This window comes from Arachis ipaensis, chromosome B9 (assembly GCF_059453495.1).
Source record: "Arachis ipaensis isolate K30076 ecotype BB chromosome B9, ASM5945349v1, whole genome shotgun sequence".
NCBI classification, from domain to species: Eukaryota; Viridiplantae; Streptophyta; class Magnoliopsida; order Fabales; family Fabaceae; genus Arachis; species Arachis ipaensis.
This window is the reverse complement of record NC_142444.1, coordinates 133399122-133427016: the sequence shown is the minus strand read 5'-3', so window position 1 is coordinate 133427016 and position 27895 is coordinate 133399122. Positions and strand designations below refer to the sequence as shown.

At 36.9% G+C, this 27895-nt stretch overlaps 2 protein-coding genes across 2 annotated transcripts; one reads left to right on the top strand and one right to left on the bottom strand.

Annotated features, from left to right (window-relative positions):
- Window positions 1-10492: 10492 nt before the first annotated feature.
- On the top strand, window positions 10493-14390 carry LOC107618119 (uncharacterized). Its single transcript, XM_016320058.3, has 2 exons — window positions 10493-11510; window positions 13732-14390. Exons 1-2 carry the CDS (start codon window positions 11215-11217, stop codon window positions 13790-13792), a joined length of 357 nt encoding a protein of 118 aa, XP_016175544.1. The 5' UTR covers window positions 10493-11214; the 3' UTR covers window positions 13793-14390.
- Window positions 14391-14658: 268 nt separating this feature from the next.
- On the bottom strand, window positions 14659-16435 carry LOC107618118 (uncharacterized). Its single transcript, XM_016320057.3, has 3 exons — window positions 16193-16435; window positions 15935-15999; window positions 14659-15846 (listed from the first exon to the last, which is right to left on the bottom strand). The coding sequence occupies exons 1-3, from the start codon at window positions 16274-16276 to the stop codon at window positions 15060-15062; spliced, it is 936 nt and encodes a 311-aa protein (XP_016175543.1). The 5' UTR covers window positions 16277-16435; the 3' UTR covers window positions 14659-15059.
- Window positions 16436-27895: the final 11460 nt, after the last annotated feature.

Below are 27895 nucleotides of genomic sequence, written 5' to 3'. Positions count from 1 at the left end.
TGAACAGAGAATTACGCTGGAACTGTGCGGGAGGGGTGCCAGGCACACAAACCACCCCACGCGTACGCGTCACCTGCAATTTTGCCAATCCACGCGTAAGCGTCAGCGACGCGTACGCGTAGAATGAAATCGGCGTAGTGTGGTAATTGGACAGAGAGTTGGGCTGGAGGTGTGCTGCAACCGTGCGTCTGGCACGAACAGTTGTCATGTGTATGCGTGACTGACGCTCACGCGTCACTGTTTATTTTCGGGAATCCACGCGTACGCGTGGACAACGCTTACGCGTCGAATGGCTGTTTCTGTTTTCACGCATACGCGTGATGCATGCGCACGCGTCGCGTCCCATTTTCCATTTTACTTCTTTCTTCTCTCCTTTCTTACTCTTTCCTTTCTTCTTCCTTTTCTTCTTCCCTTCTTACTTCCTTCTTATTCATTTCTTTAACTTCTCATCCTTATTCTCTTTTATTCTCTTTTGCTTATTATTGCATTTGCATCTATCATTCATTGTATTTCCACTTTGTGCATGCTTTTATTTTCTTTTCTAAGTTTGCTAATTTTTCATTGGTGTTAACTTTTCTTACTCAACTGTTGTATATTTCTTGCATTGTTTTGGGTGCTCCTTGACTTGTTTGGTATTTATTCTACATGCCCTTTGCTTATATTGTTTTCTCACTTGTATGTTGTAGCTACTATGTAGTTGAGAAACTTATTATTTGGCAATAGCCCACATATATTTTATTTCTTTTCATATCTTTGTTTGTAGGTAATTTTTCTTCCTTTTTCTCTCCTTTCAGGATGGCCACCAAGAGGGAAAAGGAAAAGTTTCTAATTGGGACAGACAAATAAGTTCCTGTGCACCATCTTTTTAGGACAAGCGTCAGTTGTAGCTACCCGTCCACTTGCACCTCTTTGCATGCACCGAGGACGGTGCAATCTTTAAGTGTGAGGAGGTCAATACCGACTTCCGTGGGTTAGTTACTTTCTTTTCAACATCAATGTTTAATTTTCTTTGTTAGTTAGTGTTGTATTGCATAATAGATTGCATGTGGAGTTAATTGTTTGCATATATGTACCACTTGGTTGAAGTGATGAATTTTTTATTTCCAAGAAACTATTTTATAGAATTTCACCAATTTGAATTAAAACTTTTTGAACTTATTTGAAGAATTTTATTTTGGAACATGGTTTAGAGCTCGAACACACAAAACCAGTTAGATTTTGAGCCTATTTGATTGGTTGCATTTTATCAACCAATATTTTGTTTTGGTGTGTTGTTCTCTCTATAATTGTGATCTTTGTCTTGCTTGATTCTATATTTCCATTGTTTGATGTATGCATGCACTTATATGATTGAGGCCATTGTTTCACTATAACTTATATACCCATATGGCCTTACCCTTTCATTATCCTTTGCAACCCAATGTTGAGCCTTTTTAACCCTATTTATTCTTTACTTTAGCTCATCACTAACTCTAAGCGAAAAACAATAATGTCCTTAATTTGAATCCTTGGTTAGCTTAGACTAGTGAGAGTGCTCATGATTTAAGTGTGGAGAAATTGGGTTTGGAAATATTTGGTTTGAGAATTGGGTGTTGTGTATTTTTATTAAAATGTGAAAAAAAATGCCGAGGATATATTTATGCATTCAATACCTTAATCATATGCATTGAGAAAAATAAGAAGAAAAAGAAAGAAAAAAGAGAAAAAGAAAAGAAAAAAAAATAATAAAAGGGAACAAAATGCCCCAAAGTAAATGGTAATATCAATGCGTATGAGTTGTATTCAAATTTTGGATGCATGAATATGTGAAAAACATAGTTAATGGGTAGTTAGATTTTATATTTTGACTACATGGATTGTCCTAAGCTAGGTGAAAAGTTTAGGTTAATCAAGGATCCAGATTTTAGTCTACTTGACCAAATACAATCCTACCTTGACCCTAACCCCATTACAACCCTTAAAAGACCTCTTGATATGTGTATTTGTGCACTGAATTTTTGTTGATTGGTAGAAGAAGATAAAGCCTTATAAAGTAAGGTTAGTAGAGAATTGAGAGAATCGAACCTTAAACACTTGAGTGATTAGAGTGTATACACTTCCGGTGAGGTTACGATGCTCGATTCTTTGTTTCCGGCTTTCACGAGCTTTCTTCTTGCAGGTCTATTTGTACTTCATTTTTATGATTTTAATTAGTGGAATCCAGTTCATATTTACTCGTGAAAGGTTTATTTCCTTTTAACCAAGTAGGTAGAAACATTTTTGCATGTAGTTGCATTCAAATAGATAGGTTGCATTCAAATAAGTCCTACCATCCCTCTTCACTCCTATAGTTTCTCTTGAGCTTAAGTGTGGGGAGATTGATAAACCGCTATTTTACAGTTTATTTTGTATTGTATTGAGCGGATTTTATCAATTATTCTCACACTTATGCATATAATTTGCACGTTTTACATTTTCCTTCCTAATTTTGTGCTATGATTGAAAACATGCTTCTTTGGCCTTAAATTACTAACTTTTAATCTTCTCTTATTACCATTCGATACCGTGATATGTGTATTAAGTGATTTTAGATTTTCCAGGGTAGGAATGGCTTAGAGGATGGAAAGAAAGCATGCAAAAGTGGAAGGAACACAAGAAATTGAAGTTTGGAGAAGCTGGCAGTGACGCGCACGCGTGGACGACGCCTACGCGTGATCAGCGCATCAGGCAAGCGACGCGTTCACGTGATAGAGCGTCACATGCTGCAATTTGCAGAAAACGCTGGGAGCGATTTCTGGGCTCCTTTTGACCCAATTTCAGGTCCGAAAACACTGATTAGAGGCTGCAAAGTGGAGCTGGAAGTAAACGAATCATTCACACTTTTCATAGACATTAGTTAGGTTTTAGATGTAGTTTTCTAGAGAGGGAGTCCCTCTCCTCTCTCTAGGTTTTAGGGTTTTTAGTCTTGTTTCTTCTCAATTTCAGAATTCTACCTTGATTTAATTTAGTTTTCTTCTACTCTTATTGATACGTGGTTAAGAGGGCATTTTCGTCATCTTAGAGTTAAGGGACAGAATGGTAATCTCATCATATTCAAAGATCTGAATACTAGAAGAATCATACCATGCTGGTCTTGGACATCTAGAAGACCAAGAGTTCGTCTCAAAAACAGTGGTGCTAAAAGGGCGACAACTTATAAGGCCCAATAGGCTAAGTCAGGACAGCAAGAAGCCCAATAATGCTTTTCAAATTTAGTGGGAGACATAATTTATTATTTATTTCGAATTTATTAGGCTTTTATTTTAATTTATTTTTCTGTTAGAGTTTGTTAGAAGATTTGATTTAAATTTTAAAATCCTAAAGATAAGATAACTAATTTAAATCAGATTTGATCTTATTGGATTAGATCGGATTTGATTTAAATTTAAAATCTCTAAAATACTACTAAGAAAATTATAACTAAATCAAATCTTCTAACAAACTCTAACAGAAAAATAAATTAAAATAAAAGCCTAATAAATTCGAAATAAATAATAAATTATGTCTCACACTAAATTTGAAAAGCATTATTGGGCTTCTTGCTGTCCTGACTTAGCCTATTGGGCCTTATAAATTGTCGCCCTTTTAGCACCACTATTTTTGAGACGAACTCTTGGTCTTCTAGATGTCCAAGACCGGCATGGTATGATTCTTCTAGTATTCAGATCTTTGAATATGACGAGATTACCATTCTGTCCCTTAACTCTAAGATGACGAAAATGCCCTCTTAACCACGTATCACTTATTTGTTCTAGTACTTTAGTCTATCTATCTTCTCTTGTTGATTTATTTATTTTCCAATTTAGTTTATGAACTCTTGATATTAGATTCAATTTCCATATTAATACAATTTATGTTTTTCATGTTTATTGTTATTCTATTTAATTGTTAGTCATTGATGCTTGCAATTGGTTGTTTGGATTTAATATTCCTTGTTAATTTTATCATGTTTTTATGTTATGCCTTCCAAGTGTTTGATAAAATGCTTGGTATGATTTTAATTTAGATTTTTACATTCTTAGCTTGGATTGATCAATTGGAGACTCTTGAATTGTCAAAATTCATTTGTTGATTGGTGATTAAGACTTGCTAGTCGGCTTGAGCTTCACTAACTCTAGTCTTTGATTAGGACTTGTGAACTCAAGTTGAATTACTCACTTGAATTACCTTCAATTGTTAGAGGTTAACTAAGTGAGAGCAAAAGGAAATTACCATCACAATTGACATTGATAATGAGGATAGGAATTCTGATTCTCAACCCTTGCTAGGACTTTTCTTAGTTGTTAATTATTTTCTTGTTATCTATATTCCTTGCTTATTAAACTCAAAACCCAAAAATATACTATCTCATAACCAATAATAAATATACTTCCCTGCAATTCCTTGAGAGACGACCCGAGGTTTAATACTTCGGTTAATTTTTATTGGGTTTGTATTGGGACAAACAAATTAAATTTTGATTGAGGTTTAATTGTCGGTTTAGACTATACTTGCAACGCGATATTTTTGTGAAAATTCTTACCGACATTTTTCCTCCATCACAATAGCGAGGAGCACTACCGTCGTCACCATCAATATTACGGCTGCAGACAAGGATGAGGGGAGAGAGAGAGAGAGAGAGAGAGAGAGAGAGAGAGAGATAGAGAGAGAGAGACCGAGAAGGAGACCACGACAGAGAAGAGGGAGAAGGCACTCTGTCACTACCAACTCATCGCCGTCGTGTCACCGCTACTGCCGAGGAGCCCAAAGAAAGAGAGACTTCAAGAATGGGGAAGGAGAATGTGATGAGCTCGTCGTCGGGAAGAGAGGAGGCGACGATGGTGGGTGTTGTAGCTGCTACTGCCGTTACTGTGGAAGGAGGCTGTCGTTGAGCTATTAGAGCCATTCCTTACTGGCGCTACTGCTGGAGGTCTGGAGAAGTTTGCCCAATTCTTCCTCTGCTTCTAGTTTCCACAGTGTATCGGAGCCTTTGCCACCATGGTATTGCCATTGGAGTCGCCAAAAAAATGCCAACGGCATCACTACCTTGTTTCTGGTTTAGGTCCTTCTTCCCTTTTGCTCTGCCAAACATTTTTCTTGCATTTTGCTTCTATTTTTAAACTTGCACTAGTTCCATTCTAATTTTGATTCAGCCTTTGCTCTATTTTGGACCTCCAGTACCACTTTTGTCTTGCTGCCTTTCGTTTGATTCTATCCATAACTTTTACCTGTTGTTGTGGCCAGTGTCGCTGTCATGGAAATTGAAGTTGTTGCCACTGTCTCAGCCTAAATTCTGTGCTCTTTCGTTCCATTCTACTTAAACCTTTCTCACTTTTCGGGTCTGGTCTCTTCGGTCTCTTAGAACTAAGTTGTGAGTAGACTTTACGTTTATAATTACTTTTGGTTTACGCTATTACGAGATTTTAATTATATTTATGAAATTATAGTTGAATAATTTCAGTTTGATTAAAATAATAAATTTATTAGAGTTGAACAATTTATTTATGTTTAGCTTACACTTTAAGAACTTTACACGAGATTGTATACATGTTTGATAAAGTTTTGCATTATTTTTTAGAATATTTGGTTTTATTTGAATATGTTTTCAAAATATTAAAGTATTATTGATACTCACTTATACACTCTAAAATTGTAAAATATATTTGACATTTCTTATTATTGAAAAAGTATGATTGAAAAGGATTTTTTTATGAGAAATTATTATTTGATTTGATTTAATTTGATACCTTATATATTTGAAAGATCAAAGATTTGTTGTATTTGAAATTATATGTTTGAATTTGTTTTGGAGACTCGTATTAGAAAACCGTAGCTAACGGCGGTCATGACATTAACTTAGATACATCTAACTCAGACTTCATTTACTAGGAGCGTTGCTAGCCCTGTAGGCCACACGTTGGATCTGTTATTGTATTAACACACGAGAAGAAAGGACTACCCTTAGAGGTGGAGCCGCCCAGTGTGGACTATTTAATTTTATTTATGTACTGAGAACTCCTTTATTGATTCACTTATTAGTATCAACTACTAGTTTTTAATTAAAATTACTTTGATAATAATGTTTATATAGTCTCATGTGGATTATAGATGTATTGTCTAGTCATTGAGTTTCAAAATGCACTCTGTTTTTGTAACACCCTACCACTCAAAGCTTTACGCTTAAGTTTGTAAATCAGAGGTGATGAGGTATTATGACCTCTTAAAGCAAAATACACACACACACATTTATATATGAAGAATAGTTTAACTAGGAGCCTTGAACCAAGGACAAACGAAACAAACAGAAACCGTGTGGCACTCAAAACGTGAAGAATATAAAGCGGGATAAGGAAAAGCAGAAGAGACAATATAAACTCGATCTGCGAAGCAAAGGCCGACTCGAGATATATATATATATATATATATATATATATATATATATATATATATATATATATATATATATATATATATATATATATATATATATATATATACAAAATACAAAACACAATAACCCCAAAAGTGGATCTTCGGTCTCAAAGAGTTTCCAACACGCTCAACGGGGTACCTCACGTCCTGCATATGAAAAAAACAGAATATGTATGATAAAGGTACCCACATAGATAATACATAAGGTCCCGGGAAGTCAGAGGCATTCCAAAACTCCAACAACCCATATTAAATCCTAGAGTTCTCACTAAACCAGAAATATGGTGACTATATCTAAGGATTCTAGTTTAACTCTTCGTTTTTTGTTCTCTAGAAACCTCCAAGCCACCAAGTGGAACAACCCTCAATGTCTCCTCCACCCGCATGAGGGATCTCTCAGAAACAAACAAGCAAGACAAACAGAAAAAACACAAATATGGGAAGCAGATACAGCAAATAGATCAGGTAGTAGTTAATTATAGTTAACCAAATAGGCAAGCCAAACAAATGCATACTCAAATAAAACATACAAGTGCATATAATGCATGTCTACTCTATGGCCGATGATATCATCTATCGGTTATACAGCCAAACCCGACATGTCCAGTAACGAACCTTGGATAGTCCTTGGGGGAATCCAGAGAGTTAAAGTGTCCAGTCAAATCTTGCGATAGAGGGTCAACAGAGTATCAAATCTCAACCTGGAGCAAGTGGGGGCAAGCCACTGCATCTTCCCAGAGAAACTCGTGTCTCAGATAATATAATGCATATGCCAGATGGATCTTTTAATCACAATTCATCAATATCATCATTTCTCTTATTCATATCTCATACAACATTATCCATGCATCATCAATTCAATTATTCACTTCACAATTCTTCCTCAATGTTGAACTAACTCCCTCAATAGGTTTGCTCTTCTTTCGAAGCCTAATACTAGCTATCGGACCTTAAACAAGGGTTACAAAGGTGAAAGAGTAGAGTGGATAGGCAAAAATAGTTAGAATAAATATTTTCAGCAAAACAAAGCAATCGTACATACGCATGCCTCGTGAGTACGCATGAGTCCCCTTCTGTGCGTACACATGGTACACGCATGAAAAACATTTAATTCTAAAAATGCAAGTCATGCGTACGCATGACCTTACTTTTGTGCATACACATGGTATACATACAACATTCGTGCAAAGTTCTTTCCAGTTTGTAACTCCCTTCATGAGTATGCATGACCTCAATTTCCTGCAACTTTTGCAGAATTCAGTGTTTTAACCCTAAACTTCAAACACACATAACTTTTTTGTTAACAATCATTTTCTGTTCCTTATTTAAACGTTATAAATTTTACGGACCCAATTTTTATTCAAAATAAGTTTCACAAGATTTGGGAGTCCAGAAGCCAAGTTATGGTCTGCTGAAGTTGGTCAAAAATCGATTTTTATCAAAACTTACAAATCCTCTAGTTTTCCAAAATTCTTAATGCATAACCAATCAAACCACAACCAAATCAATACCAATTACTCCTAACCATTATCACATACTTCTCAATCACTCCACAAACATATCAACTCCTAGATTCTTCAATTCAACAAATTTCACTCATAAATTTTCATCAATTTCAACATTAAACATCAACAATCCACATTTCATCCAGGTACCATATATAATCAATCAAACCAACCAAGTCACATCATTCAAACCTATCCTAAGGCGACTAGCAAAAAAGATTCACACAACATTATATATTATAAGAAACCGAAACCATATCTTAGCTAATTTCTCTCCAAGTTCAAATACCACCGAAAACTTCTTTTTCACACAAGCCTCTAAGCCAACTCAACAAGTATCTAGCCACCAGAGTTTAGTTCCGAGCACACTACTTCACCAATTTGACTTTAATTTACATAGATTCAATCTAATTGCATAAAATTTCATACACAGCCACAAATTTTAATATCTAAACTTCATAAAATTGAAGAATTCAAAGGGAATAACAGTTCCTCACCTTTATCCACTAAACACTTAGATGAAACTCAGCTATATCTCGCACTAGAATACCCCTAAACTATTAAAATCACAAAATTTTTCAATATTCCAAAACCAAAATGTGCTATTAAAGAGAAGTAAGGGTTGGGTGAGAAATTTCGAGTTTCTTACCACTTTGTTCGAATGAATTTGTAGAGCTCGGCGAAGCGATCGCTTGGCCGCAAACGGTGTGGCGATCAAAATTTTGTATTGAAAGTTATGGAAGATTGAAATTGAAAGTGAATAAGGGTTTAGGTTTTGATTCACATCTCCTTCCCTTAAGCGTGAATGACAAATGAAGAAAGAAGGATGCTGATTGCAAGCCTTATGAGTGGGCCTGGGTCCCCTTAGACACAGTTTAATCGGTTTAGCCTATTGGCCCAATTTTAGGTTAAAATCTTTTAAATTAGTGTTTTAAATTTAATTCATATTCTAAATATTTTTACTTCTTTAAATTATAAAATTAATTTTTTAAATTTTTTTAGCTCATAATTAATTTATTAGTTAATTATTTATTAATTTATAGGATTTTACAATTTTCAGAAAAAATATTTTTCAGGAACAAATACTTGAATATGCGAGACCTTCTATTTAAGAGTAATGATCTGCAATGGATACCTATTCTTTGTTGAATTTCTAGACGTTATATGCTCCATATGTCACAGGTAAGTTCCAACTATATTAATCTATTTTGTATTTTGTTAAAAATAATGTGTAACTATTCATTCTAGTATTTGTAAATTTATTAAAAATATTTGTAACTTTTTCATTTAAGTTATATTTAAATTTGTTACGTTTGCTAGGGAACAATTTCTCTGAGCGCTAGTCATGGCTCATTTTGGTCGTAACATTAGTTCTGACAAAGTTTATTCTCTCAAGGCCAATGTAATGATTGTTTTTGGAGACTGAAATTAGGATTAAGGTAGCGTTTGGTGGAGAGATAGAGACGAAAAGACTGAGACTGAAAGACAGAGATTGAAATAAATTTCAGTATTCTGTTTGGTGCAAAGTGGGAGACAGAAATTGAAATAAGAATGAAATTCTAATTTAATTTGTACAAAGGGTAAAATTGGAATTAATTAATTAAAATGAAGGTATTTTAGGTATAAAATGTTATTAAAATTTCAGTCTCTATCTCTAAAAATTTTAGTCCCCCTGTGTCCCCACTTTTTGGAGGTACTGAAATACTAAAATTTTGGAGACAGAGACAAAAATTTTAGTATCAGTCTCGGAATCAACAAGTATGATGCTGAGTCTCAGTCTCCCAATCTCTGTCTCAGTACCTCAAAACAAACACTACCTAAGAGACTGAGACTTAATATTGTGTTTAGTAGCCTGGAACTAAAATTTGAGTCTCAGAACACAAAATTTTAGTCCCTTCTGTACCTCCAGAAATTAGGGATATAAGGAATAAGAATATTTTAAAATGGAGATTGAAATTTTAGTAACATTTTCTTTAATAACTAAGGATAATTTCATATCCATATTTATTTTAACCGAATAAGATACTATAACATAACTCAATCTTACGTATTTTACGCCAAACATATACAGAAACTTGATTTAATCTCAAAAATTATTATCGTTTGACATATTATTCTTTGTCGTTTTTATTCAAAATTTTAGTATACATATTGGACAAATAAATCCTGAAAAAATTTTTTATAAGACAATTAAATTTTAAAATATATCACTATAAAATAAGCCAGTCTATCTTCAAACAACATAGAAACTAATTAGTCAGATAAAATAATTTTTAAAAAATTATAGAAATTAAAAATTTGTTGAAAATAGAGGTGTTTAATCTAAAATTATTTGAGAACAAATTTGATATTTACTCATAATATTCTATCATTGAGCTACTTAATTTACTTGAATATAGTCAAATAAAAAGATTTTAAAACTAAATATTTAAATTAAAGAAATTAAATGACACAAATTTTTTAAATTTAAAAATATTTTATCCAAATACAAAAATGATAAATTAATAAATTAGAAATAAAAGTTTGACCACTAGATCTCACATTCTCACTTTCCTAATGAATTCCTCTTAAAGATAAGATAAAGTTTGCGTTTTGGTGAAAGCAATTTAAGCATAACTACTGTAATCACCAAAACCATAAATCCATAATCACCGAATAAGCCTTGGTCTTTGCTTAGAAAGCAGAGACAGTTACATAGTTTTTGTTGCGACTTGCGAGTTGCTTGTGTGATCTGTTATTATAGTTTCTCACTTTCTCTACCTCTTAACCGCGTCTTTATGGTTCTCTTCTTTTAACCCCTTTGTCTTCCTTTTTCTCTTCTCTGCTCTCAATTGCTAACAACCTTGTCTTCCCTATTCGCATCCTTTGATCTGCGCCTCATCACTGTCATCAATTCCGATTGTGCGGCCATAAGATTTTTTCCCTCCATTAAAGTTAATTTCTTTTCTATCACGGCTGATAAGATTCTCACGCTTCTCTTGCATTATTTATAGCTGGCTCCTCCTTCAATCTTGGTTACGCTTCCTCTGTGTTTTCGAACTTTTTTTTGTCCTCAGCGTTGACCTCGTTTGTTTTGGTCCGATTCAGAAGCTGGGTTATGATTTTGAGCGTATCGGTCAAATGGATTCCTTTCAAAATCCAAAATTTTTTTTTGAAATTCGGATTGATTGATTGATTTTTATTTTAAAAAAATTGGGTAATTTGTGTTCTTCTTTGGTCTGTTTCACCAAACGGACCAGAGAGAATAACCAGAGAAAAGTGTTGTTTTGTGGTGTTGTTGATGGATAGCGGATCCACTAAGGAAGCTAACGGACATGGTGGTTTTGTGAAGAAAAAGCCAATTTCTGTGGCTTCTTTGGATGGTGTAAGAGTTGAAGAGGAGGAGGAAGAAGAAGACGAAGAGGAAGAAGAAGGACGTGTTAATGGAGAAGATGATAGTGTCTCTAAGTCCTTGTTGCCACCTCGGAGAGGTGGAATGTCACGCAAATCAGATAATAGAACACGTAGTAGGAGGAGAGTGCAGTGGAATGACAAGAATGGAAAGAAGCTTTTTGAGGTGTTGGAATACGAGCCAAGGTAACAAAACAAAACCTCTGTGGTATTGGAACTTTGAATTTTGTTGTTCTATTAGTCTAGTTTGATTTATTATGTTCATTTTGATTGGGGGGTTTTCCTCTTTTCATAACTACTTTCCTGTTTTGTTGACTGCCATAACTGAAAGCTTTAATTGTGTTTGGTGGTTGAGTTCACTTTGTATTGAATAATATTTATAGGAAGGAACATAATACTACCCTTGGAATGGTTTTGCTTTTCTTAGTGTTTGTTCAAAGTGGTAAAATCTGGATTTCTGGGAAGTGCTAAGAGTGGGTTTGGAAACTTTGTGATTTCAATTCACTCAAGAGTTAGAATTCTTTTTCATACTTTGGTAGTAAGAACTATGAATTAATGCAAATTTCAATTCTAATAAGAATCAATTCTCATGTTTCAGTCTAACTGATTTCCAATTCTATTCTCGTGAGTTGTGGCACTATCAAAATTATTCTCACTAAAAAAACTAATGACGAATGCTACGTGTATACTAAAATCAGCCACCAAAGTAAGCTACCAGTATAAAATACATGGTGGAATACATATATATTGAAAATAAATTAAACCACACATGTATTTATACATAAATACATTGGTAACTGATTTTAGTGGCTAATTTTAGTGTACGAATAGTATTTTTGAAAAATTAATATACCAAAATTAACCCACTAATTATATTCGCCATTCAAGACAACAGCACAACACCACCTTTGTTTAGTGTGCATCACCATTGCTACCATCATGATTAATGAATATCTCGTGAAGAAGCCACTTTCTGTTTTTTAGTGAGGTGGCAAAGTCTGCAGAAACTTCCATTATTGTTGTCTATCATCCACATGTTCATTATCTCTTACATCTGAGCTAAGTTCCTCTAGTTAGATGTAGTTAGAATGTTAAGTTGTGTTTCTACTAATTTTATCTATCATTTTAAATTACCTCAACTTTATTTATAACAATCAGAACCAGCTTTAATTGAAGGAGCTTAAAGTCTCCTGCTGAAATTGGAATGAGGAACTGATTGGTTGGTTGCATCATTTTGAAATACATATTCCTTTTCTATAATATTTGAAAGGTGATAATCAGTTTCATTTAAGACTTTAGAAGTTCTTTTAACCAGCATATTCTTCTTATTTTATACACACAGTGTCTTGTCTTTCTTCCACTTTCATCACCTCTATGATTTCACATTTTAGTTTTACCTAGTTTTCCTATTTTTTCCGTCCTTATCAATATCAACCTACTTGATATTTTAACAACAGCGTTTGCATTCTCAGCAGTATCGGCTATCCTTATTCAAACTGGCTGTTGCATCATGTCATGTCTTAGATTTTAAATCAAATCATAGCTGACTCCACTTGCTGGGATAATGCTCGATATTCTTTAGTCCTCTATTACTAACTATATTAGTGTACCTTTATTTTTGTATGGAGCAATGTGAATGTAGTTTGCCCTTTATAACCAAAGGTTTATGGTATTTGTATCAGTCATTCCTATAAGATCCTTAGATCCCTACTATTTCTAATCATTTTCTTAGACCAATATTGTCCTTCATGAATTCATTTTACTTTCTCTTTTTCACTCTATTCTTTTTCACATTCCTTGATTAACTCACAAGATGGACAGAAGAGGTATGAAACTGAAAAATGGTTATATTCTCATGGATTCCTCTCATCTATTCTCATATGGCTTAGATGCTTGATGAAACTCTTAAAACAAATATTATGAGAAGAATCTGTTCTTATTTCTTATCTATATATTGAAATGGAAATAGAAATTGCTGTAAATTTGTGGCTCTTATAAAAAGTAAAACCCATATGAAAGTGAGAAGATATTAGTAAAGGGAGTAGTAATCTTTTAGAATTGTTCTTTTTGGGGAAATAAAACTATAAAAGATGTCACATAGAACCTATCTAACTTAAGTTGTTCTCATTCATTTGTTCTGTTTTTCTTTATTTATATAAATCTTTAACCAGAAGTCTACTTCCAGTAAAAAAAAAAAAAAAAAAAAAAAAAACAGAACTCTACTAAGTGTCAAAGCACAAAATTGATAGGGACAAAAAAAAACAGTGTTCTTGGGATTCATGTAAATCATTTATAGTATTGCCAATATACTTTCAATGTAGCAAAGCTAACGTTGAATAAGAGAATCAACCATTTATGTGTTATATATCCAAAATTGTCTGACATTGTCTCTCAATTGTGTTTGTAGTGATGTAAGTGAGTCAGAGGATGATGATGACGACGACGCTTGTATGTGTACGATAATGTAGAGATCATCTCAGGCTGCCTAAAACTTATGATGGATTAACCCTGAATTTGAAGTAACTATTGATGAGTCTGAGCGTTTGATCTTGGGACGACATCTCCCATAATCAAGATAAGCAACTCCTTGTGTTTGCCAATCTACGGATCCGTTTCGATTGGACTGTTGTGTGAGTTCCCCGAAATGGATATCTTGTATAAAATTCTCACGACTTGATCGCGTATTGGTTTTTACCATTGATTAGATTCTTCAACATTCATTGAGATTCACCTTTGAATCTTAGGCTAGCCTTCACTTTTCACTTTTCTAATCAATAGTAAAAATCAAAGCAAGACCAAGTTATGCAACATTTTTATGTAAGAGAATTCAATTCATTTCAGTGAATTCTCCATAGAGATCAAAGTGCACATATTGCTAATTGCTGAAAGCAATATGATTCAGATAGTGCTGAGAGTAGCACAGCTTCCATGTATGTAAATCTTATAGAGCTTATATAAGAAATATGCTTCTTGTTAAAGAGTAGATATGCACATGTTTCTTTTTCTTTTTACAATTACTCATTATGTGAAACAAATTTATTGAATCAAGTATTCTCAATTAAGCTATGCTGAAAAGGGTTATTTGTTTTGCTTGTGCCATTTCCTGCATAAGAACTTGTTAAGGTTATCAATGTAATGTAGAAGGATCTTGTTGAAAAACTAGAAAGGTTATCATTGATTCAAATATAATCAACTTGGGTTAGTCGAGTGGTTACTGGTTAACTCACTCACCCGTCTATGAAAGTATTGGGGGTTCAAAACCCACCTTGTGTATGTTGCAACCTATTGGCCAATGATAAATTTTTAAATGGAGTTGTGATCCGCGGTACAACAATTTGTAGCTCCATCATGTTGAAGCAATTAAACACTTTCTCTCATAATGAAGCACATCTTGGAGCCATTATACATAAAATCAATTCTATATCTGTAATCACTGTAAATAACATTTGAGCATACATGAAATTACATAGCTCAAACTTGTAGACATCACCACCAAACAAAGAAAAGAATTCCATTGTTACACAAACATACCACCATTCATCAAACAAAAACAAAACGACCAAGAATTAGACACACAAATAACATAAACTGAAATCTTCCCAACTTGCACATGGTTTGCTGAATGAATAACCCACAGAAGAATAAAGAATCCATGCTTCCTCCTCTAAAATTGGTTTTCACTGAATTAATATTTACCAAGTGTTTTTTGCTTTTTCTTCATTGCCATGGTTCTCATCATTGACAATGAATTGTGGTCTTAGAGACATTGAAATTAGGGGAAATTAACCAGTTTGAGAGACTAGCATCAACTGCAACTTGAGGCAACAGAGGTTTAGACTGAAGGACACTTGATTTCATGCTGAAACAAGGTGAGAAATTCGAGTGAGCTTCAGTGGTGGTCGAGGGTGTGCTTGGAACGTTCTCCTTCCTCCTGTGCTTACTTGATGGAACTTTTGCTTTGATTGCTTTCCACTGAGTTAGGTTCTCTACAGGGCTCAGAACAGAATGCATGTTTGTGCTTCTGTCTCTTCCACTTGCATCAATTGGCATCTGATTCCTTGTCCTGTCTTCGGCCGCAGATGAGTTGGACGAATCGGACAACTCCTTCTGTCTGCTGTTTTCACCATATGCTTCAGCCTCATCGTTCTCTAAACTCTTGTCACTACTACCGTCATCACAATCATATCCATCATCAAACTCTTCATCGTCCTCATAGTCATCAATGTCAGATTCCTCGTAGTCTACATCTTCTTCGCCGAAATCTTCACTGCAGTTATAATATCTGTAATTTGGAGGGTATGTCACTGTTAAGGATGCAGATCCTTCTCTGGAGATGGAAGGTGAATTCGAGTTCTTCTTTGCTGGTTCTGCAGCATTGTTTTCGTGTTCTTCTTCCTCGTTATCTAGTACCTTATAAGCTGTGGGATCAGGCTCATATATCTGAACATTCAGATTAAATGTAACTTTCTTCTTCTTCTTCTTGCTTTTGACATTATTCTGCTCCTTACATTCATCTCTTTTTCTAACAAATAAATAAGTGAATTCGTTATTGAGTAAATAAACAATCTAGTGTATGCAAGAAAGAGTAAGTGATAATAATAAGGACTAACCTCAAATCAGAATATGGAATCATGGCTTTTTCTGTTATGGCAAGAGCTTCATAGCTTCCATATTTCTGCAAGATAAAAGAGAACACACAAGCTTTCTAACTAACAATCTAGCTAACGATGTGAAAAGGGTATTCAAATTTATCGAGCTCTCGAGCTAACTCGTAAGCTCTCACAACTTTACAAGATAAATGCTGCATGAAATTATGAAAAAAACTAAAAAGCATGAAGATGGGGTTGGTTGTGGTGTGATTTTCTTACTTGGTTTGCAGCAATAACATTGTAGAGAGCCTTTTTGCGCTTTCTTTTGTTGGATAAACCGAAACATGCCATGAAACAACCCATCTCTGATCTCTCGGAGTAAGAGAAGAAGAAGATGAAGAATGAAGAGGATGAAGAATGTTGCTTCTTAGTTGATTATATTAATGAGAGAGGCACAACATTTCAAAGAGAGACAAGAGGTGAGAACATGTGACAAGGTTTAAAGGCCGTTTGGCTCCAAACAATTTCGAAAAGAGTAACGTTACACATTTAATGATTATTGTGGCCTCGCACAATACTTTTTCTTTAATTATTATTTATTTGTTTATTCTTTGATTAAAAAATAGGGTTGTGATTTATTTGTGAGTAGGACACACACATGACACATCACATCTTGCTTTGCCTCGCTCTCAGATCTGGAATGGAAATATATCCAAACACGTTTAATTTAACTGATCCAACTTAATTTGACTATAAATGTGGGCATATTGTTACTTTGTTAGATCAGCAATTAGGGTTCACAAATTGATTAATTAATTAATGAATTAATTTCCAGAGAAAGTCAATCCCTTTGCTAAATTAATTACTTTGCATCTTCTCTTTAAATAAAGTCTTTCCAGATCAAATTTTTCTGTAAATTACAATAATGCCATCTTTGAGCATTAATTCAAATATGCAGCACATTCTGCTTCCGACCTACTAGAGTTATTGTTGTACTATGGGATTCATTAACTTCCATCCAAATAATAATGCTGTGCTGGGCCATCTCATCCCTCACATTAGAATTCAAGCATCCACTGTGATGCAGTTAGTAAGTATATTTTATTGGAACATGTGTTTGAGCTTTTAGTGAATGATTTTTATATTTAAATAGGTGGAATAATCGACTCAAATTTAGGAAAAAGAAAAATTATACGTACCTAAATTAAAAATGAAGATTGAACCCTCAATATTTATTAAAAGCGGCGTCTTTTTCGCTCAATCCCATTTCCGGTGTTACTCTAATGATTGATATATGAGCATTTCTCTCATGTTTAATCTTGAAGGAATTTTTTTATTATTTTTTTTAAAAGGATTTTGTTTCACAATGCTTGAAAGGATTACTGCAATAATTGAAAAATCTCAAGGGAGGTTTAACTACTTTAGCCCATTTGGATGAGCACTGGACTTGCAATACCAATTCAACAATTTAACATAGATTTTTTTTATTTTCTTTAAACATGATTCATATCAATTAATAAAAAAACTTAAAGCATAAATATTAGCAAAAATAATTGAAAATAAATATAAAATTCATTGTATAATATAATTATTTACACAATCTATCTAACAAAAGACAAAAACATAAAAATATAAAAAAATTTTAATGTATTTAATAATAATATACAAGATACAATAATTTAATTTAAATGTCAATTTTATTCTTATTAATTTACTACTATCGCCTACCACCAACATTAACACCGCCACTAGCATAGCTTTCTACTACTGTCACCATTACTACCATCGATTTTCAACTCATCATAAAATACTATTCATTAACTTTTATTATTCAAGGGTTAGGTACTTTTTAGGTACTCCAATCATGAGAGAGCGAGAAAGAGAGCGAAAGAGAGAGTGGGTTGGGGAAACACAAGTTGGAGTAGGTCTAGGCAGTCACGATCCAAAGTCAAGGATCCAAGGATTTGGAATCGAGAAGAGTAAATTGTGGATGGGCTACCAGAAGATATATCGAAATGTAAATTGTTTGGCTTGTTTTCGTGGACAGGGCAAATCATTGACATATACCTTTTTGCGTTTGTACAATACACCACAAAGAGAGGAGCTTTGAAAGAAATTTCAGAAATGAATCGAATGCGATTGCGAGATCAGGAAATTTTTGTGGGAGAGACGAGGTATAGACGGGATACTGACTAGGGGAAGAAGGCGGTGGTTGTGGACACTACGGGCAGACTGATGATGGGGTTGTAGAACGTCGAAAAACTAGTGCTCTGAGAGGGGAACAATTGGAAGAACGGAAAAACATGGACACTGGTAAAGATATGAATGGAAAGTGTAGGACGAAGAAGATAGACGTCTCGGTGGCATAGCCAAATTTGAGCTGGTTACAGAAGAGTGTTATCGGTACCATGATGACAGCTATAGACTTTGGTTTGTTGAACACGACAGCTCGTAAGCAGTGGCCTCACGCGGTCAAGGTTTGTGAGATGGGGGCATACAAAGCCTTACTAACCTTTGATAGCATTCGCAGTATGGAAGCAGCGCTCGCACTTAACGGGAACGGCCTGTTGAAGTTTTTTCATAGAGTGTGGAGGTGGGAGGAGAATGATCAATGCGAAACTAGAAGGGTGTGGCTCGAGTGCTTCAGAGTACCGTTACATACTTGGTCAGAAGCTGCGTTCCGTACAATCGGTGAACAGTGGGGTAAGGTGGTGAATTGTGATGATGTAACAAAATCATGTCAGTCTTTTAGTGTTGGACGAGTGCAGATTGACACATGCATGTTCAAGGTCATTCATGAATGGGTACACATTACTGTAGGGACGGTTGGATTCGATGTGTTCGTAAGCGAAAACTGAAGTCGATGGCTTACTGCTTTGTGTGATGAAGGATGTGTTGGAAGGCACTGATGGGTTCTCTATGGGAGGAAAATGTGCTATGGGAGATCCTGGAAATCACTAGGGTGGTAATAGCAGTAATACGCGGCTGTCGGAATGGGATGCAGCAGCAGATTTGATGGCGACGATGGTTAGGGAGGAGGATCAACGACAGAAAAAGTTATAATTCAACATGAGGATTTGAATGAGTGGAGAAATTATTTTAAAATTTGAAAACAGCAAGAACAACAGTTAGGTCAATCAATTCTGATGTGCTAAAGGCTGATTAATCGGATTTTGCAGCAAGTAATGAAGATGCTAATTCGGATAGAACTGAATCCTGGGATTATGATAGGACCGAGATGGTGGCTGGGGTGGAAATTAATAGCAATAGTAGGAGGAGCGGACGTGGGGCTGCTGACGCTAATTCTCTGCGGGCAACCAGAATTTTGTTAGAAGACAGATTAGGAGTGGGTTTTGCAGCTGAGTACGATGCTTATGATGCTATTGAAGGAAGGCATACGAGAGAAGGGTGACGTGCAGGAGTTCGGGCAAGGAATAATGGGGATGAACATTAGAAGAAAAGTTGTCTAGGTTGTTGTTCAAAAAACATTGAATTGGCTAATGAGATAAAAGATGATGGCCAAGAGGTAGATGTGACACAAGGACGGCTTGATAGGGAGGACGGAGGGACTAGTGAGACTGGGAAGGTTGCAGAGGACTTGGAAGATGCAAGAATATCTGAAGGCAGCGAAGCTGAGACTGAATCATCTGAAACCAAATGGGATGATGAAATGCAGGAAAACAAGAAGGCATGGGAGTTGGCAGTGGAATCTGGAGCAGTTCAGTATAATGAGGAAGATGATATTATGGCTATACTTCAAGCACAGAATGAGGCAATTGTGCAGAAGAAAAAGAAAGCTAAACAGAAGGAAAAAGGCAAGAAGAAGTCGGCCGAAAAATTGCAAAAAGGTGTGTACAATTGGTTTAAAATGATTTAGTTCTTGGAATGTTAAGGGTTTGGGGGGAGTTAGAAAATTGAGTATGGTGAAGAGTTTTAGGAGAAAATTTCAGTTGAATATGTTAGGTTTAATAGAGATAAAGAAAAAGGTAGCAACCAAATATGATGTAGTGTAACTGTGAGAAAAATAATGTGGTAGGATGGGAGTACGTGGGGTCGGAAGGTGCTTCCGGTGGGCTGTTGTTAATGTGGGATGAAACGATTTTTTAGAGAGCAACTGTTATAAAGGAGAGAGATGGTTGTGTGTGGATGGCGTTGTGCTAAAACATAATTTTAAGTGTGCTTTCTGTTTAGTGTAAGGTGCGCACCAAAGGGAAGATAAGCTTGTCGTGTGGAAAGAGCTGAGCTTTTTATCTGGGCTTTGTCAAGTACCTTTTTGTTATTTGGGGGACTTTAATAAGGTTGTTCAAGTGAAAGAGAGGAAAGGAGCTACCACTTTGACAGTGACTACAGCTGAGTTTAAATTTTGGATTCAAGGTATGGAGCTTTTGGACCTTGCACTTGCTGATCGTATGTTCACATGGTTTAGGGGTCAGTCGTGTAGCCACATTGATAGAGTTCTGGTTAGTTTGGAGTGGTTAGAAGAGTTTCCTGAAACAAGGCTTAGAGGAGGTCCGAGAGGTTTATCATGAGGGTTTCTTGCGGACGGTGAAGGAGGAGTGGAGGAATTTGGGCGACGTACAATTCATTGACAAGCTGAAGGCTTTGACGCTTCCGCTGGGTAAATGGCATAAGGAGAATTTTAGGGACATGGATATGAAAATTATGAAGTTTGAAGAAGAGATAAAGAAAGTAGATGATATGGTTAGCAATGGGGTTGTTGATAGAACTATGGAAGCAAGAAGGAAGACGTTGGTGAGCTCTTGTAAGAAATGGTATATCAGAAAAGAGCTACATTGGAAGCAGATGTCACAATCCAGGCATGCCAAGGAGATGGATAAGAACACCTGCTATTTTCACAATTTAGCCTCATCTCGAAGGAGAAACAATCGGATTGAGTCTTTACTTATTCATGGGAGGATAGTGAGAAATCAAGCAAGGATTAAAGTTGCTATCAGAGACTTTTATAAGAATTTATAACATCAGAAGACCTCGCCGGTGATAGGGTTCCGTGATGGACTGGTTAACCGGATAACGGAGGAGGAGGCAGCAGAGTTGGAATGGACGCCGTCTAATGAGGAAATTAAGGATGCAGTTTGGGATTATGACTCAACTAAGGCACCAGGCAGTGATGGGTATAATATGAATTTCATTAAGAAGTGTTGGGAGGATGTTGGTGGGGAGTTCACTGTAGCCGTGATGGGATTCTTTCAGTCAGTTGTTTTACTTAGGGATGCGAATGTTACTTGGGTGACTTTGGCGCCAAAATTTGTCAGAGCTAAAGAAATCAAGGACCTTAGGTCAATTCGTATGGTGGGTTGTGTTTATAAGGTTATATCAAAGATCCTGGTTCAGAGGATGCGGAAGATAATGCCAAGGTTGGTAGGAGAAACACAGAGTGCGTTTGTGCAGGGTAGGAAGATACATGATGGGGTTTTGATTGCATGTGAAACTATGCAGTGGCTGAAGTTGAGGAAAAATAGCTCGGCAATTATTAAACTAGACTTCCAAAAGGCTTATGATCGAGTCAAGTGGAGTTTTGTGGATATTGTTTTGCAGAAGATGAGGTTTAGCCGTAGATGGAGGGAGTGGATAAAGGAATATGTGTGTTCTGCGTCTATGTCGGTCCTAATAAATGGCTCTCCATCTAAGCCCTTCAAAATGGAAAGGGGTCTACGACAAGGGGATCCTCTTTCTCCCTTTCTATTTGTGCTTGTTGTGGATGTTCTACATAGGATGATTAAAGAGGCGGTACGGAATGGACGTATTACTCTGTTGTTGGTTGGAAGGGATAACATTGAGTTGTCACATTTGCAGTTTGCGGATGATATTATACTTTTTTACCCTTCTGAAGAAGAGACGATCAGAAACTATAAGCGGTTGCTGTGTTGCTTTGAGATGATATCAGGGCTGAGTATCAATTTTGACAAGTCCAGCTTGATCCCGGTTAATTGTGAGCAAAGTTGGGCACGACAGATTTGTCGACTGTTGGGGTGTAAAGAGGCATATTTACCTGTCAGATATCTTGGCATTTCTCTGGAGGCGAATCTGAGGCTGGTTAAGACATGGAAACCAGTGATTGATAAGGTAGAGAAAAAGCTAAGTCTATGGAAAGCAAAGTCTCTGAATAAAGCGGGTAAGCTGGTTCTCATTAAATCTGTTTTAAATAGCCTGCCTATTTACTATCTCAGCTTGTACAAAATGCCGAAGGCAGTAGCAGACAAAATAATATCCTTACAAAGACGCTTTTTATGGAGTAAGGAGGATGGGAGGGACAGGATGCCTCTAGTGGAATGGGAAGTTGTACAGGCCCCCAAAAAGACAGGAGGTTTGGGAGTTGGTGACGCGGTAATTCAGAATACAACGCTCATGTTCAAGTGGTGGCGAAGATTTTCGAAAGAGGATTATCCACTTTGGAAGAAAAATATATGTTCTTGTAATAACATGAATCCTTCTGAGATGATTTGTGATCAGCTTGTATCTACAAGAGGGGGTCCTTGGAAGGATATTTGTCAACTACAAATCAGGGAGCCACAAGTGAGAGAGAAGATGATCAGAGGCTTGGCTATGGAACTAGGAGATGGTAGGATAATCCGCTTTCGGGAGGATAGCTGGTTACTTTGTGGTGTTCTGAAAGTTACTTTTCAAAAAAAATTTTCTCGGTCTCAAATCTTCAAGGATCTGTCATAGGGGATTGTGGATTCTGAGATGAGTTAGAGTGGATTCAGAATTTCCAGTGGCGATAAGAGTTATTTCAATGAGAGCTAGAACTAGTAAACCAGCTTCATGCGATTCTATAATCAGTGAAACTGACAACTGAGAGAGAAGACAGAGTGATCTGGAAATGTGATAAAAAAAAAGGTGTTTATTCTACTAACTCCAGCCACGCTCCTGCGTGACTCTCTGTTTGTTTATTATTTTCTCCCATCTCCTTGCGACGCGGACGCGTCAATGATGCGGTCGCGTCGCATAACATTTTTTTTAAATAAAAGTAGGCAAATGCAGATGCACGAAATGTACTAATAAAGAGAAGAGTTATTGAATAAGAAAATTAAAAGTAAAGAAAAGAACGATCATACCATGGTGGGTTGTCTCCCACATAGCACTTTGCTTTAACGTCCGTAAGTTGGACGCTCCACTAGCTCAGTCTTCGGCTATGTGGAGATCTTCCAAGAGGAAGATCTCGAGCTCCTTGTTTTTCTTCAGCTGCTCACCATGGTACAGCTTTAAACGATGTCCATTAACTTTGATAAGTTCAGAGCTTGAAGGATGGCTTAGGTGATAAACTCCGTACGGTTCGGCCTTCTCTACTCTGTATGGACCTTCCCATCTTGATCTCAACTTGCCTGGCATGAGCCTCAGTCGAGATTTATAAAGGAGGACTAAATCCCCAGGTTGGAACTCTTTCCTCCTAATGCGCTGATCATGTACAGCCTTCATCTTCTCCTTGTATAGTCTTGAGTTCTCATAAGCTTCCAAGCGAAGGCTTTCCAATTCTTGTAGTTGCAATTTCCTTTCAACTCCGGCTTCCTCAATTCCCATGTTGCACTCCTTTACTGCCCAAAAGGCTTTGTGCTCTACTTCGTCAGGGAGATGACAGGCCTTTCCATAAACTAAGCGGAAAAAGACTCATCCCAATGGGTGTTTTGTATGCGGTTCTGTACGCCCAAAGTGCATCTTGTAGCCTGGTGCTCCAGTCTCTTCTATGAGGTTTGACTATCTTATGCAAGATACGTTTTATCTCTCTGTTTGACACCTCTGCTTGCCCATTAGTCTGAGGGTGGTAGGCTGTTGCAACTTTATGAATTATCCCATGTTTCTTCATTAATCCTGTTAGTCTCCTGTTACAAAAATGGGTGCCTTGATCGCTCATGATTGCTCGTGGTGATCCAAAGTGACAAATAATATGGTTTCTCACAAAGGAAACAACAGTGTTAGCATCATCAGTGCGGATAGGAATTGCTTCCACCCATTTGGAAACGTAATCTACAGCTAACAATATATAAAAATAACCATTAGAATTTGGAAATGAACCCATGAAGTCAATGCCCCAAACATAAAAAATTTCACAGAAAAGCATAATTTGTTGAGGCATCTCATCCCTCCTAGATATATTACCAAATTTCTGGCATGGGAAACAAGATCTACAAAATTCAGCAGCGTCTCTAAAAAGAGTAGGCCACCAGAATCCACAGTCTAAGATTTTTCTAGCAGTCCTTTGAGGGCCAAAATGTCCTCCACTCTCAGATGAGTGACAGGCCTCTAAGATGGACTGGAATTTGATTGAGGCACACACCGTCTAATTACCTGGTCAGCGCTACATCTCCATAAATATGGGTCATCCCATATATAAAATTTAGACTCGCTTTTCAGCTTGTCTCTTTGATACTTAGAAAAGTTTGGAGGAAAGGTGCGGCTAACTAGATAATTAGCTACAGGTACATACCAAGGGACTATCTCAGATACTGCCTGCAGGTTATCAAATGGAAAATTATCAGCTATAGGAGTGGAGTCATCTGTAATATGTTCAAGGTGACTCAAGTGGTCTACCACTAGATTCTGGTTACCACTCCTATCCTTAATTTCCAAATCAAATTCTTGTAATAGCAGTATCCAACGTATAATCCTTGGTTTGGACTCCTTTTTAGCAAATAAATACTTTAGAGCTGCGTGGTCTGAATACAATACTACTTTAGTACCAAGTAAATAGGCTCAGAATTTATCCAGAGCAAAAACAATAGCAAGAAGCTCTTTCTCAATGGTAGTGTAATTAGACTGAGCGGAATCTAAAGTTTTAGACGCATAAGCAATAACAAAAGGATCCTTACCTTCACGCTGAACCAGTGCTGCTCCTACGGCATGGTTAGAAGCATCACACATTATTTCAAATGGTTGTCTCCAGTCTGGTTCTCTCACAATTGGAGCTTGAGTCAGGGCGGTCTTCAGCTTATCAAATGCTTGTTTGCAATTTTCACTGAACTCGAACTCAATATCTTTCTGCAGTAGTCTGAATAAGGGAAGTGCTACCTTACTGAAGTCCTTAATGAATCTCTTGTGAAAACCTGCATGGCCAAGAAACGAATGGACTTCCCTGACAGAAGAGGGGTAAGGTAAACTAGAAATGACATCCACCTTTGCTGGATCTATAGAAATGCCAGTATTAGACACAACATGTCCTAGTACAATACCTTGTTTTACCATAAAGTGACATTTCTCAAAATTTAATACAAGGTTTGTACTGACACATCTATCTAATACTCTAGATAATCCATCTAAGCAAAGGCTAAAAGAATCGCCGTATACACTAAAATCATCCATAAAAACCTCCATACAGTCCTCAATAAGATCAGAGAAAAGACTCATCATGCACCTCTGAAAAGTAGCTGGTGCATTGCACAAGCCAAAGGGCATTCTCTTGAAAGCATATGTCCCAAAAGGACATGTAAAAGTGGTCTTTTCCTGATCCTCAGGAGCTATATGAATCTGGAAATAACCTGTATACCCATCTAAAAAACAATAATGTGATTTACCTGACAGGCGATCCATCATTTGATCAATGAATGGAAGAGGATACTGATCCTTGCAGGTTGCTTGGTTGAGGCGTCTGTAGTCAATGCAGACCCTCCAGGCGTTCTGAACTCTGGTTGTCAGGAGCTCTCCATGCTCATTCTTTACTGCAGTGACTCCAGACTTCTTTGGCACCACTTGTACTGGGCTCACCCATTCACTGTCTGAGATGGGATAGATGATATCTGCCTCCAGTAGTCTGGTCACTTCCTTCTTGACAACCTCTAAGATAGTGGGGTTCAGTCTTCTCTGGGGTTGACGGACAGGTCTTGCTCCCTCTTCTAAAAATATTCTATGCTCACAGACTTGAGGGTTTATGCCTACTATGTCAGCCAAACTCCAACCAATCGCCTTCTTGTGCCTCCTCAGCACACTAAGTAACTGCTCTTCTTGTTGAGAAGTAAGTTTCCTTGCAATGATAACTGGAAACCTCTGCCCATCTTCAAGGTAAGCATATTTGAGGTGTGGAGAAATGGGTTTTAATTCTAACTTCTGATCATGGTCAGGCTCTGGGTTGTCTGGAGCTGGTAACAATGGCAAAGCACTGTCATTATCCTCTGAGAATGTCCCCACACTTGGACCTTGTCCTGTGTGCTTCTCTTCAAATTCCTCCTGATGGAATTCAGCCACGGTTTCATCTATAATGTCATACTTGAGGATAGAGTGATCCTCCGGAGGATGCGTCATAACTCCATTCAGATTGAAGATCACTATTCGGCCATCTATTTCAAAAGAGTATGTTCCTGAAAAAGCATCTAATTTAAACTTTGAGGTCTTCAAGAATAGCCTTCCGAGTAGGATTGATGATGGCTTGTCTGAGTCATTTTGGGGCATTTCCAGGATATAAAAATCAGTGGGGAACGTGAGTCCCTTAATGCCCACTAATACATCTTCAGCAACTCCAGCCACTGTAATAATGCTTTTATCTACTAACACAAAACAAACTGCCGACCTTTTTAAGGGAGGGAGCCTCAAATTATCATATATAGACAAAGGCATTATACTCACACATGCTCCTAAATCACACATGCAATCAGAAAATACTACACCACCAATAGTACAATTAACCATACAAGGACCTGGGTCACTACACTTTTCAGGTAAACCACCCATTAAAGCAGATATGGAACTTCCTAAAGGAATAGTTTCTAATTCATTAATTTTGTCCTTATGTATACATAAATCTTTTAGAAACTTTGCATACTTAGGTACCTGTTGAATAACATCAAATAGAAGAACAGTTACCTCAACCTTTTTGAATATCTCTACCATTTTTGGATTAGGTTCCAGCTGCTTCCTGGGCTTCCTTGCAAGTTGTGGAAATGGAATAGGAGTGGTGTCTTCTGCAGTGTCTGCGCCTTTTGATGCTTCCTCCTGTGGTTGAGCTTCTTCTTTTTCAGTTATGTCCTGTATGTCATCTTCCTCTTCAACATGTTCTATTTCCACTACCTCTTCAGCTGAGGTGTGTTCTGGTGGGCTTGGCTCCTCCTGGTTCCTCTCCTGCAGTGTGGTTCCGGATCTTAGGGTGATGGCATTAATACCACCCTTGGGATTGGGTAATGGTTGAGAGGGAATTCTACTAGAGCTCAAAGGTTGGTTATTGGAGTTATTCATTGAACCAATCTGTGAGACAAGAGCTTGCAAAGTAGCGTTCAGACCATTTAGAGTGGCATTAATGTTATTTTCTATGGTCTGTTGTCTCCGATCAATAGATTGTAGTAAGTCATCATTAGCAGAAGAAGAAGGATATGTAATTTGAGAGGTCTGCTGTTGGGTATTCTGTGGTCCTTGGGATTGCCTCAGGTGAGGTGCTCTGTAAGGCTGGTACTGGTTCTGCTGCCTGTTGTTGTTATTATTCTACCTCTGATTTCCTTGATTATCTCTGCCTCCTCTGTTGTTGTTGTCCCTCTAATTCTGGTTAGAATTGTCCTGCCATCCATGGTTGTAATTGCCACTTTGATTGTACCCTTGGTTGGGGCGGTCATAGAAGTTATGAGTGGCTGCCACGGTGTTGTCTTCCTGCTGGAGCTGCGGATACTCATCAGTATAGTGGCTATAATCAGTACAGATTCCGCAAACTCTCTGTGGGACTAACTGTTGGTTTTGCTGTGGTGGAGAAGGTTGAGCTTGCTGAACTTGTTGTTGGTTCAATTGCATCTGCTTCAGCAAGTTGGTCATTTCACAGATACTCTGAGTTAAAGTAGCAGTCTCTCTGCTAGAGGATACTTCTGCAACGGCCTTTGCACGGCCTTATTTTTGCCTATGATTCCTAGTAGATTTAGCTAAGTCGCTGATCAATTGCCATGCCTCATCAGTGGTCATGTACTTTTTCATAGACCCATTGCTAGCACTCTCCAATGTGGTCTTATCTTGGGGCCTCATGCCCTGTGTGACATAGCCGAGTAACTCTATCTTGTC

Excerpts from the sequence above, each read along its gene's own strand:
- LOC107618119 (XM_016320058.3), top strand. The coding sequence starts at position 11,215 with ATGGATAGCGGATCCACTAAGGAAGCTAACGGACATGGTGGTTTTGTG. Across the intron at positions 11,511-13,731 it reads GTGTTGGAATACGAGCCAAG|TGATGTAAGTGAGTCAGAGG; the intron begins GTAACAAAACAA and ends TTGTGTTTGTAG.
- LOC107618118 (XM_016320057.3), bottom strand. The coding sequence starts at position 16,276 with ATGGGTTGTTTCATGGCATGTTTCGGTTTATCCAACAAAAGAAAGCGC. Across the intron at positions 16,000-16,192 it reads ATGTTATTGCTGCAAACCAA|AAATATGGAAGCTATGAAGC; the intron begins GTAAGAAAATCA and ends TTTATCTTGCAG. Across the intron at positions 15,847-15,934 it reads ATTCCATATTCTGATTTGAG|AAAAAGAGATGAATGTAAGG; the intron begins GTTAGTCCTTAT and ends TTTATTTGTTAG.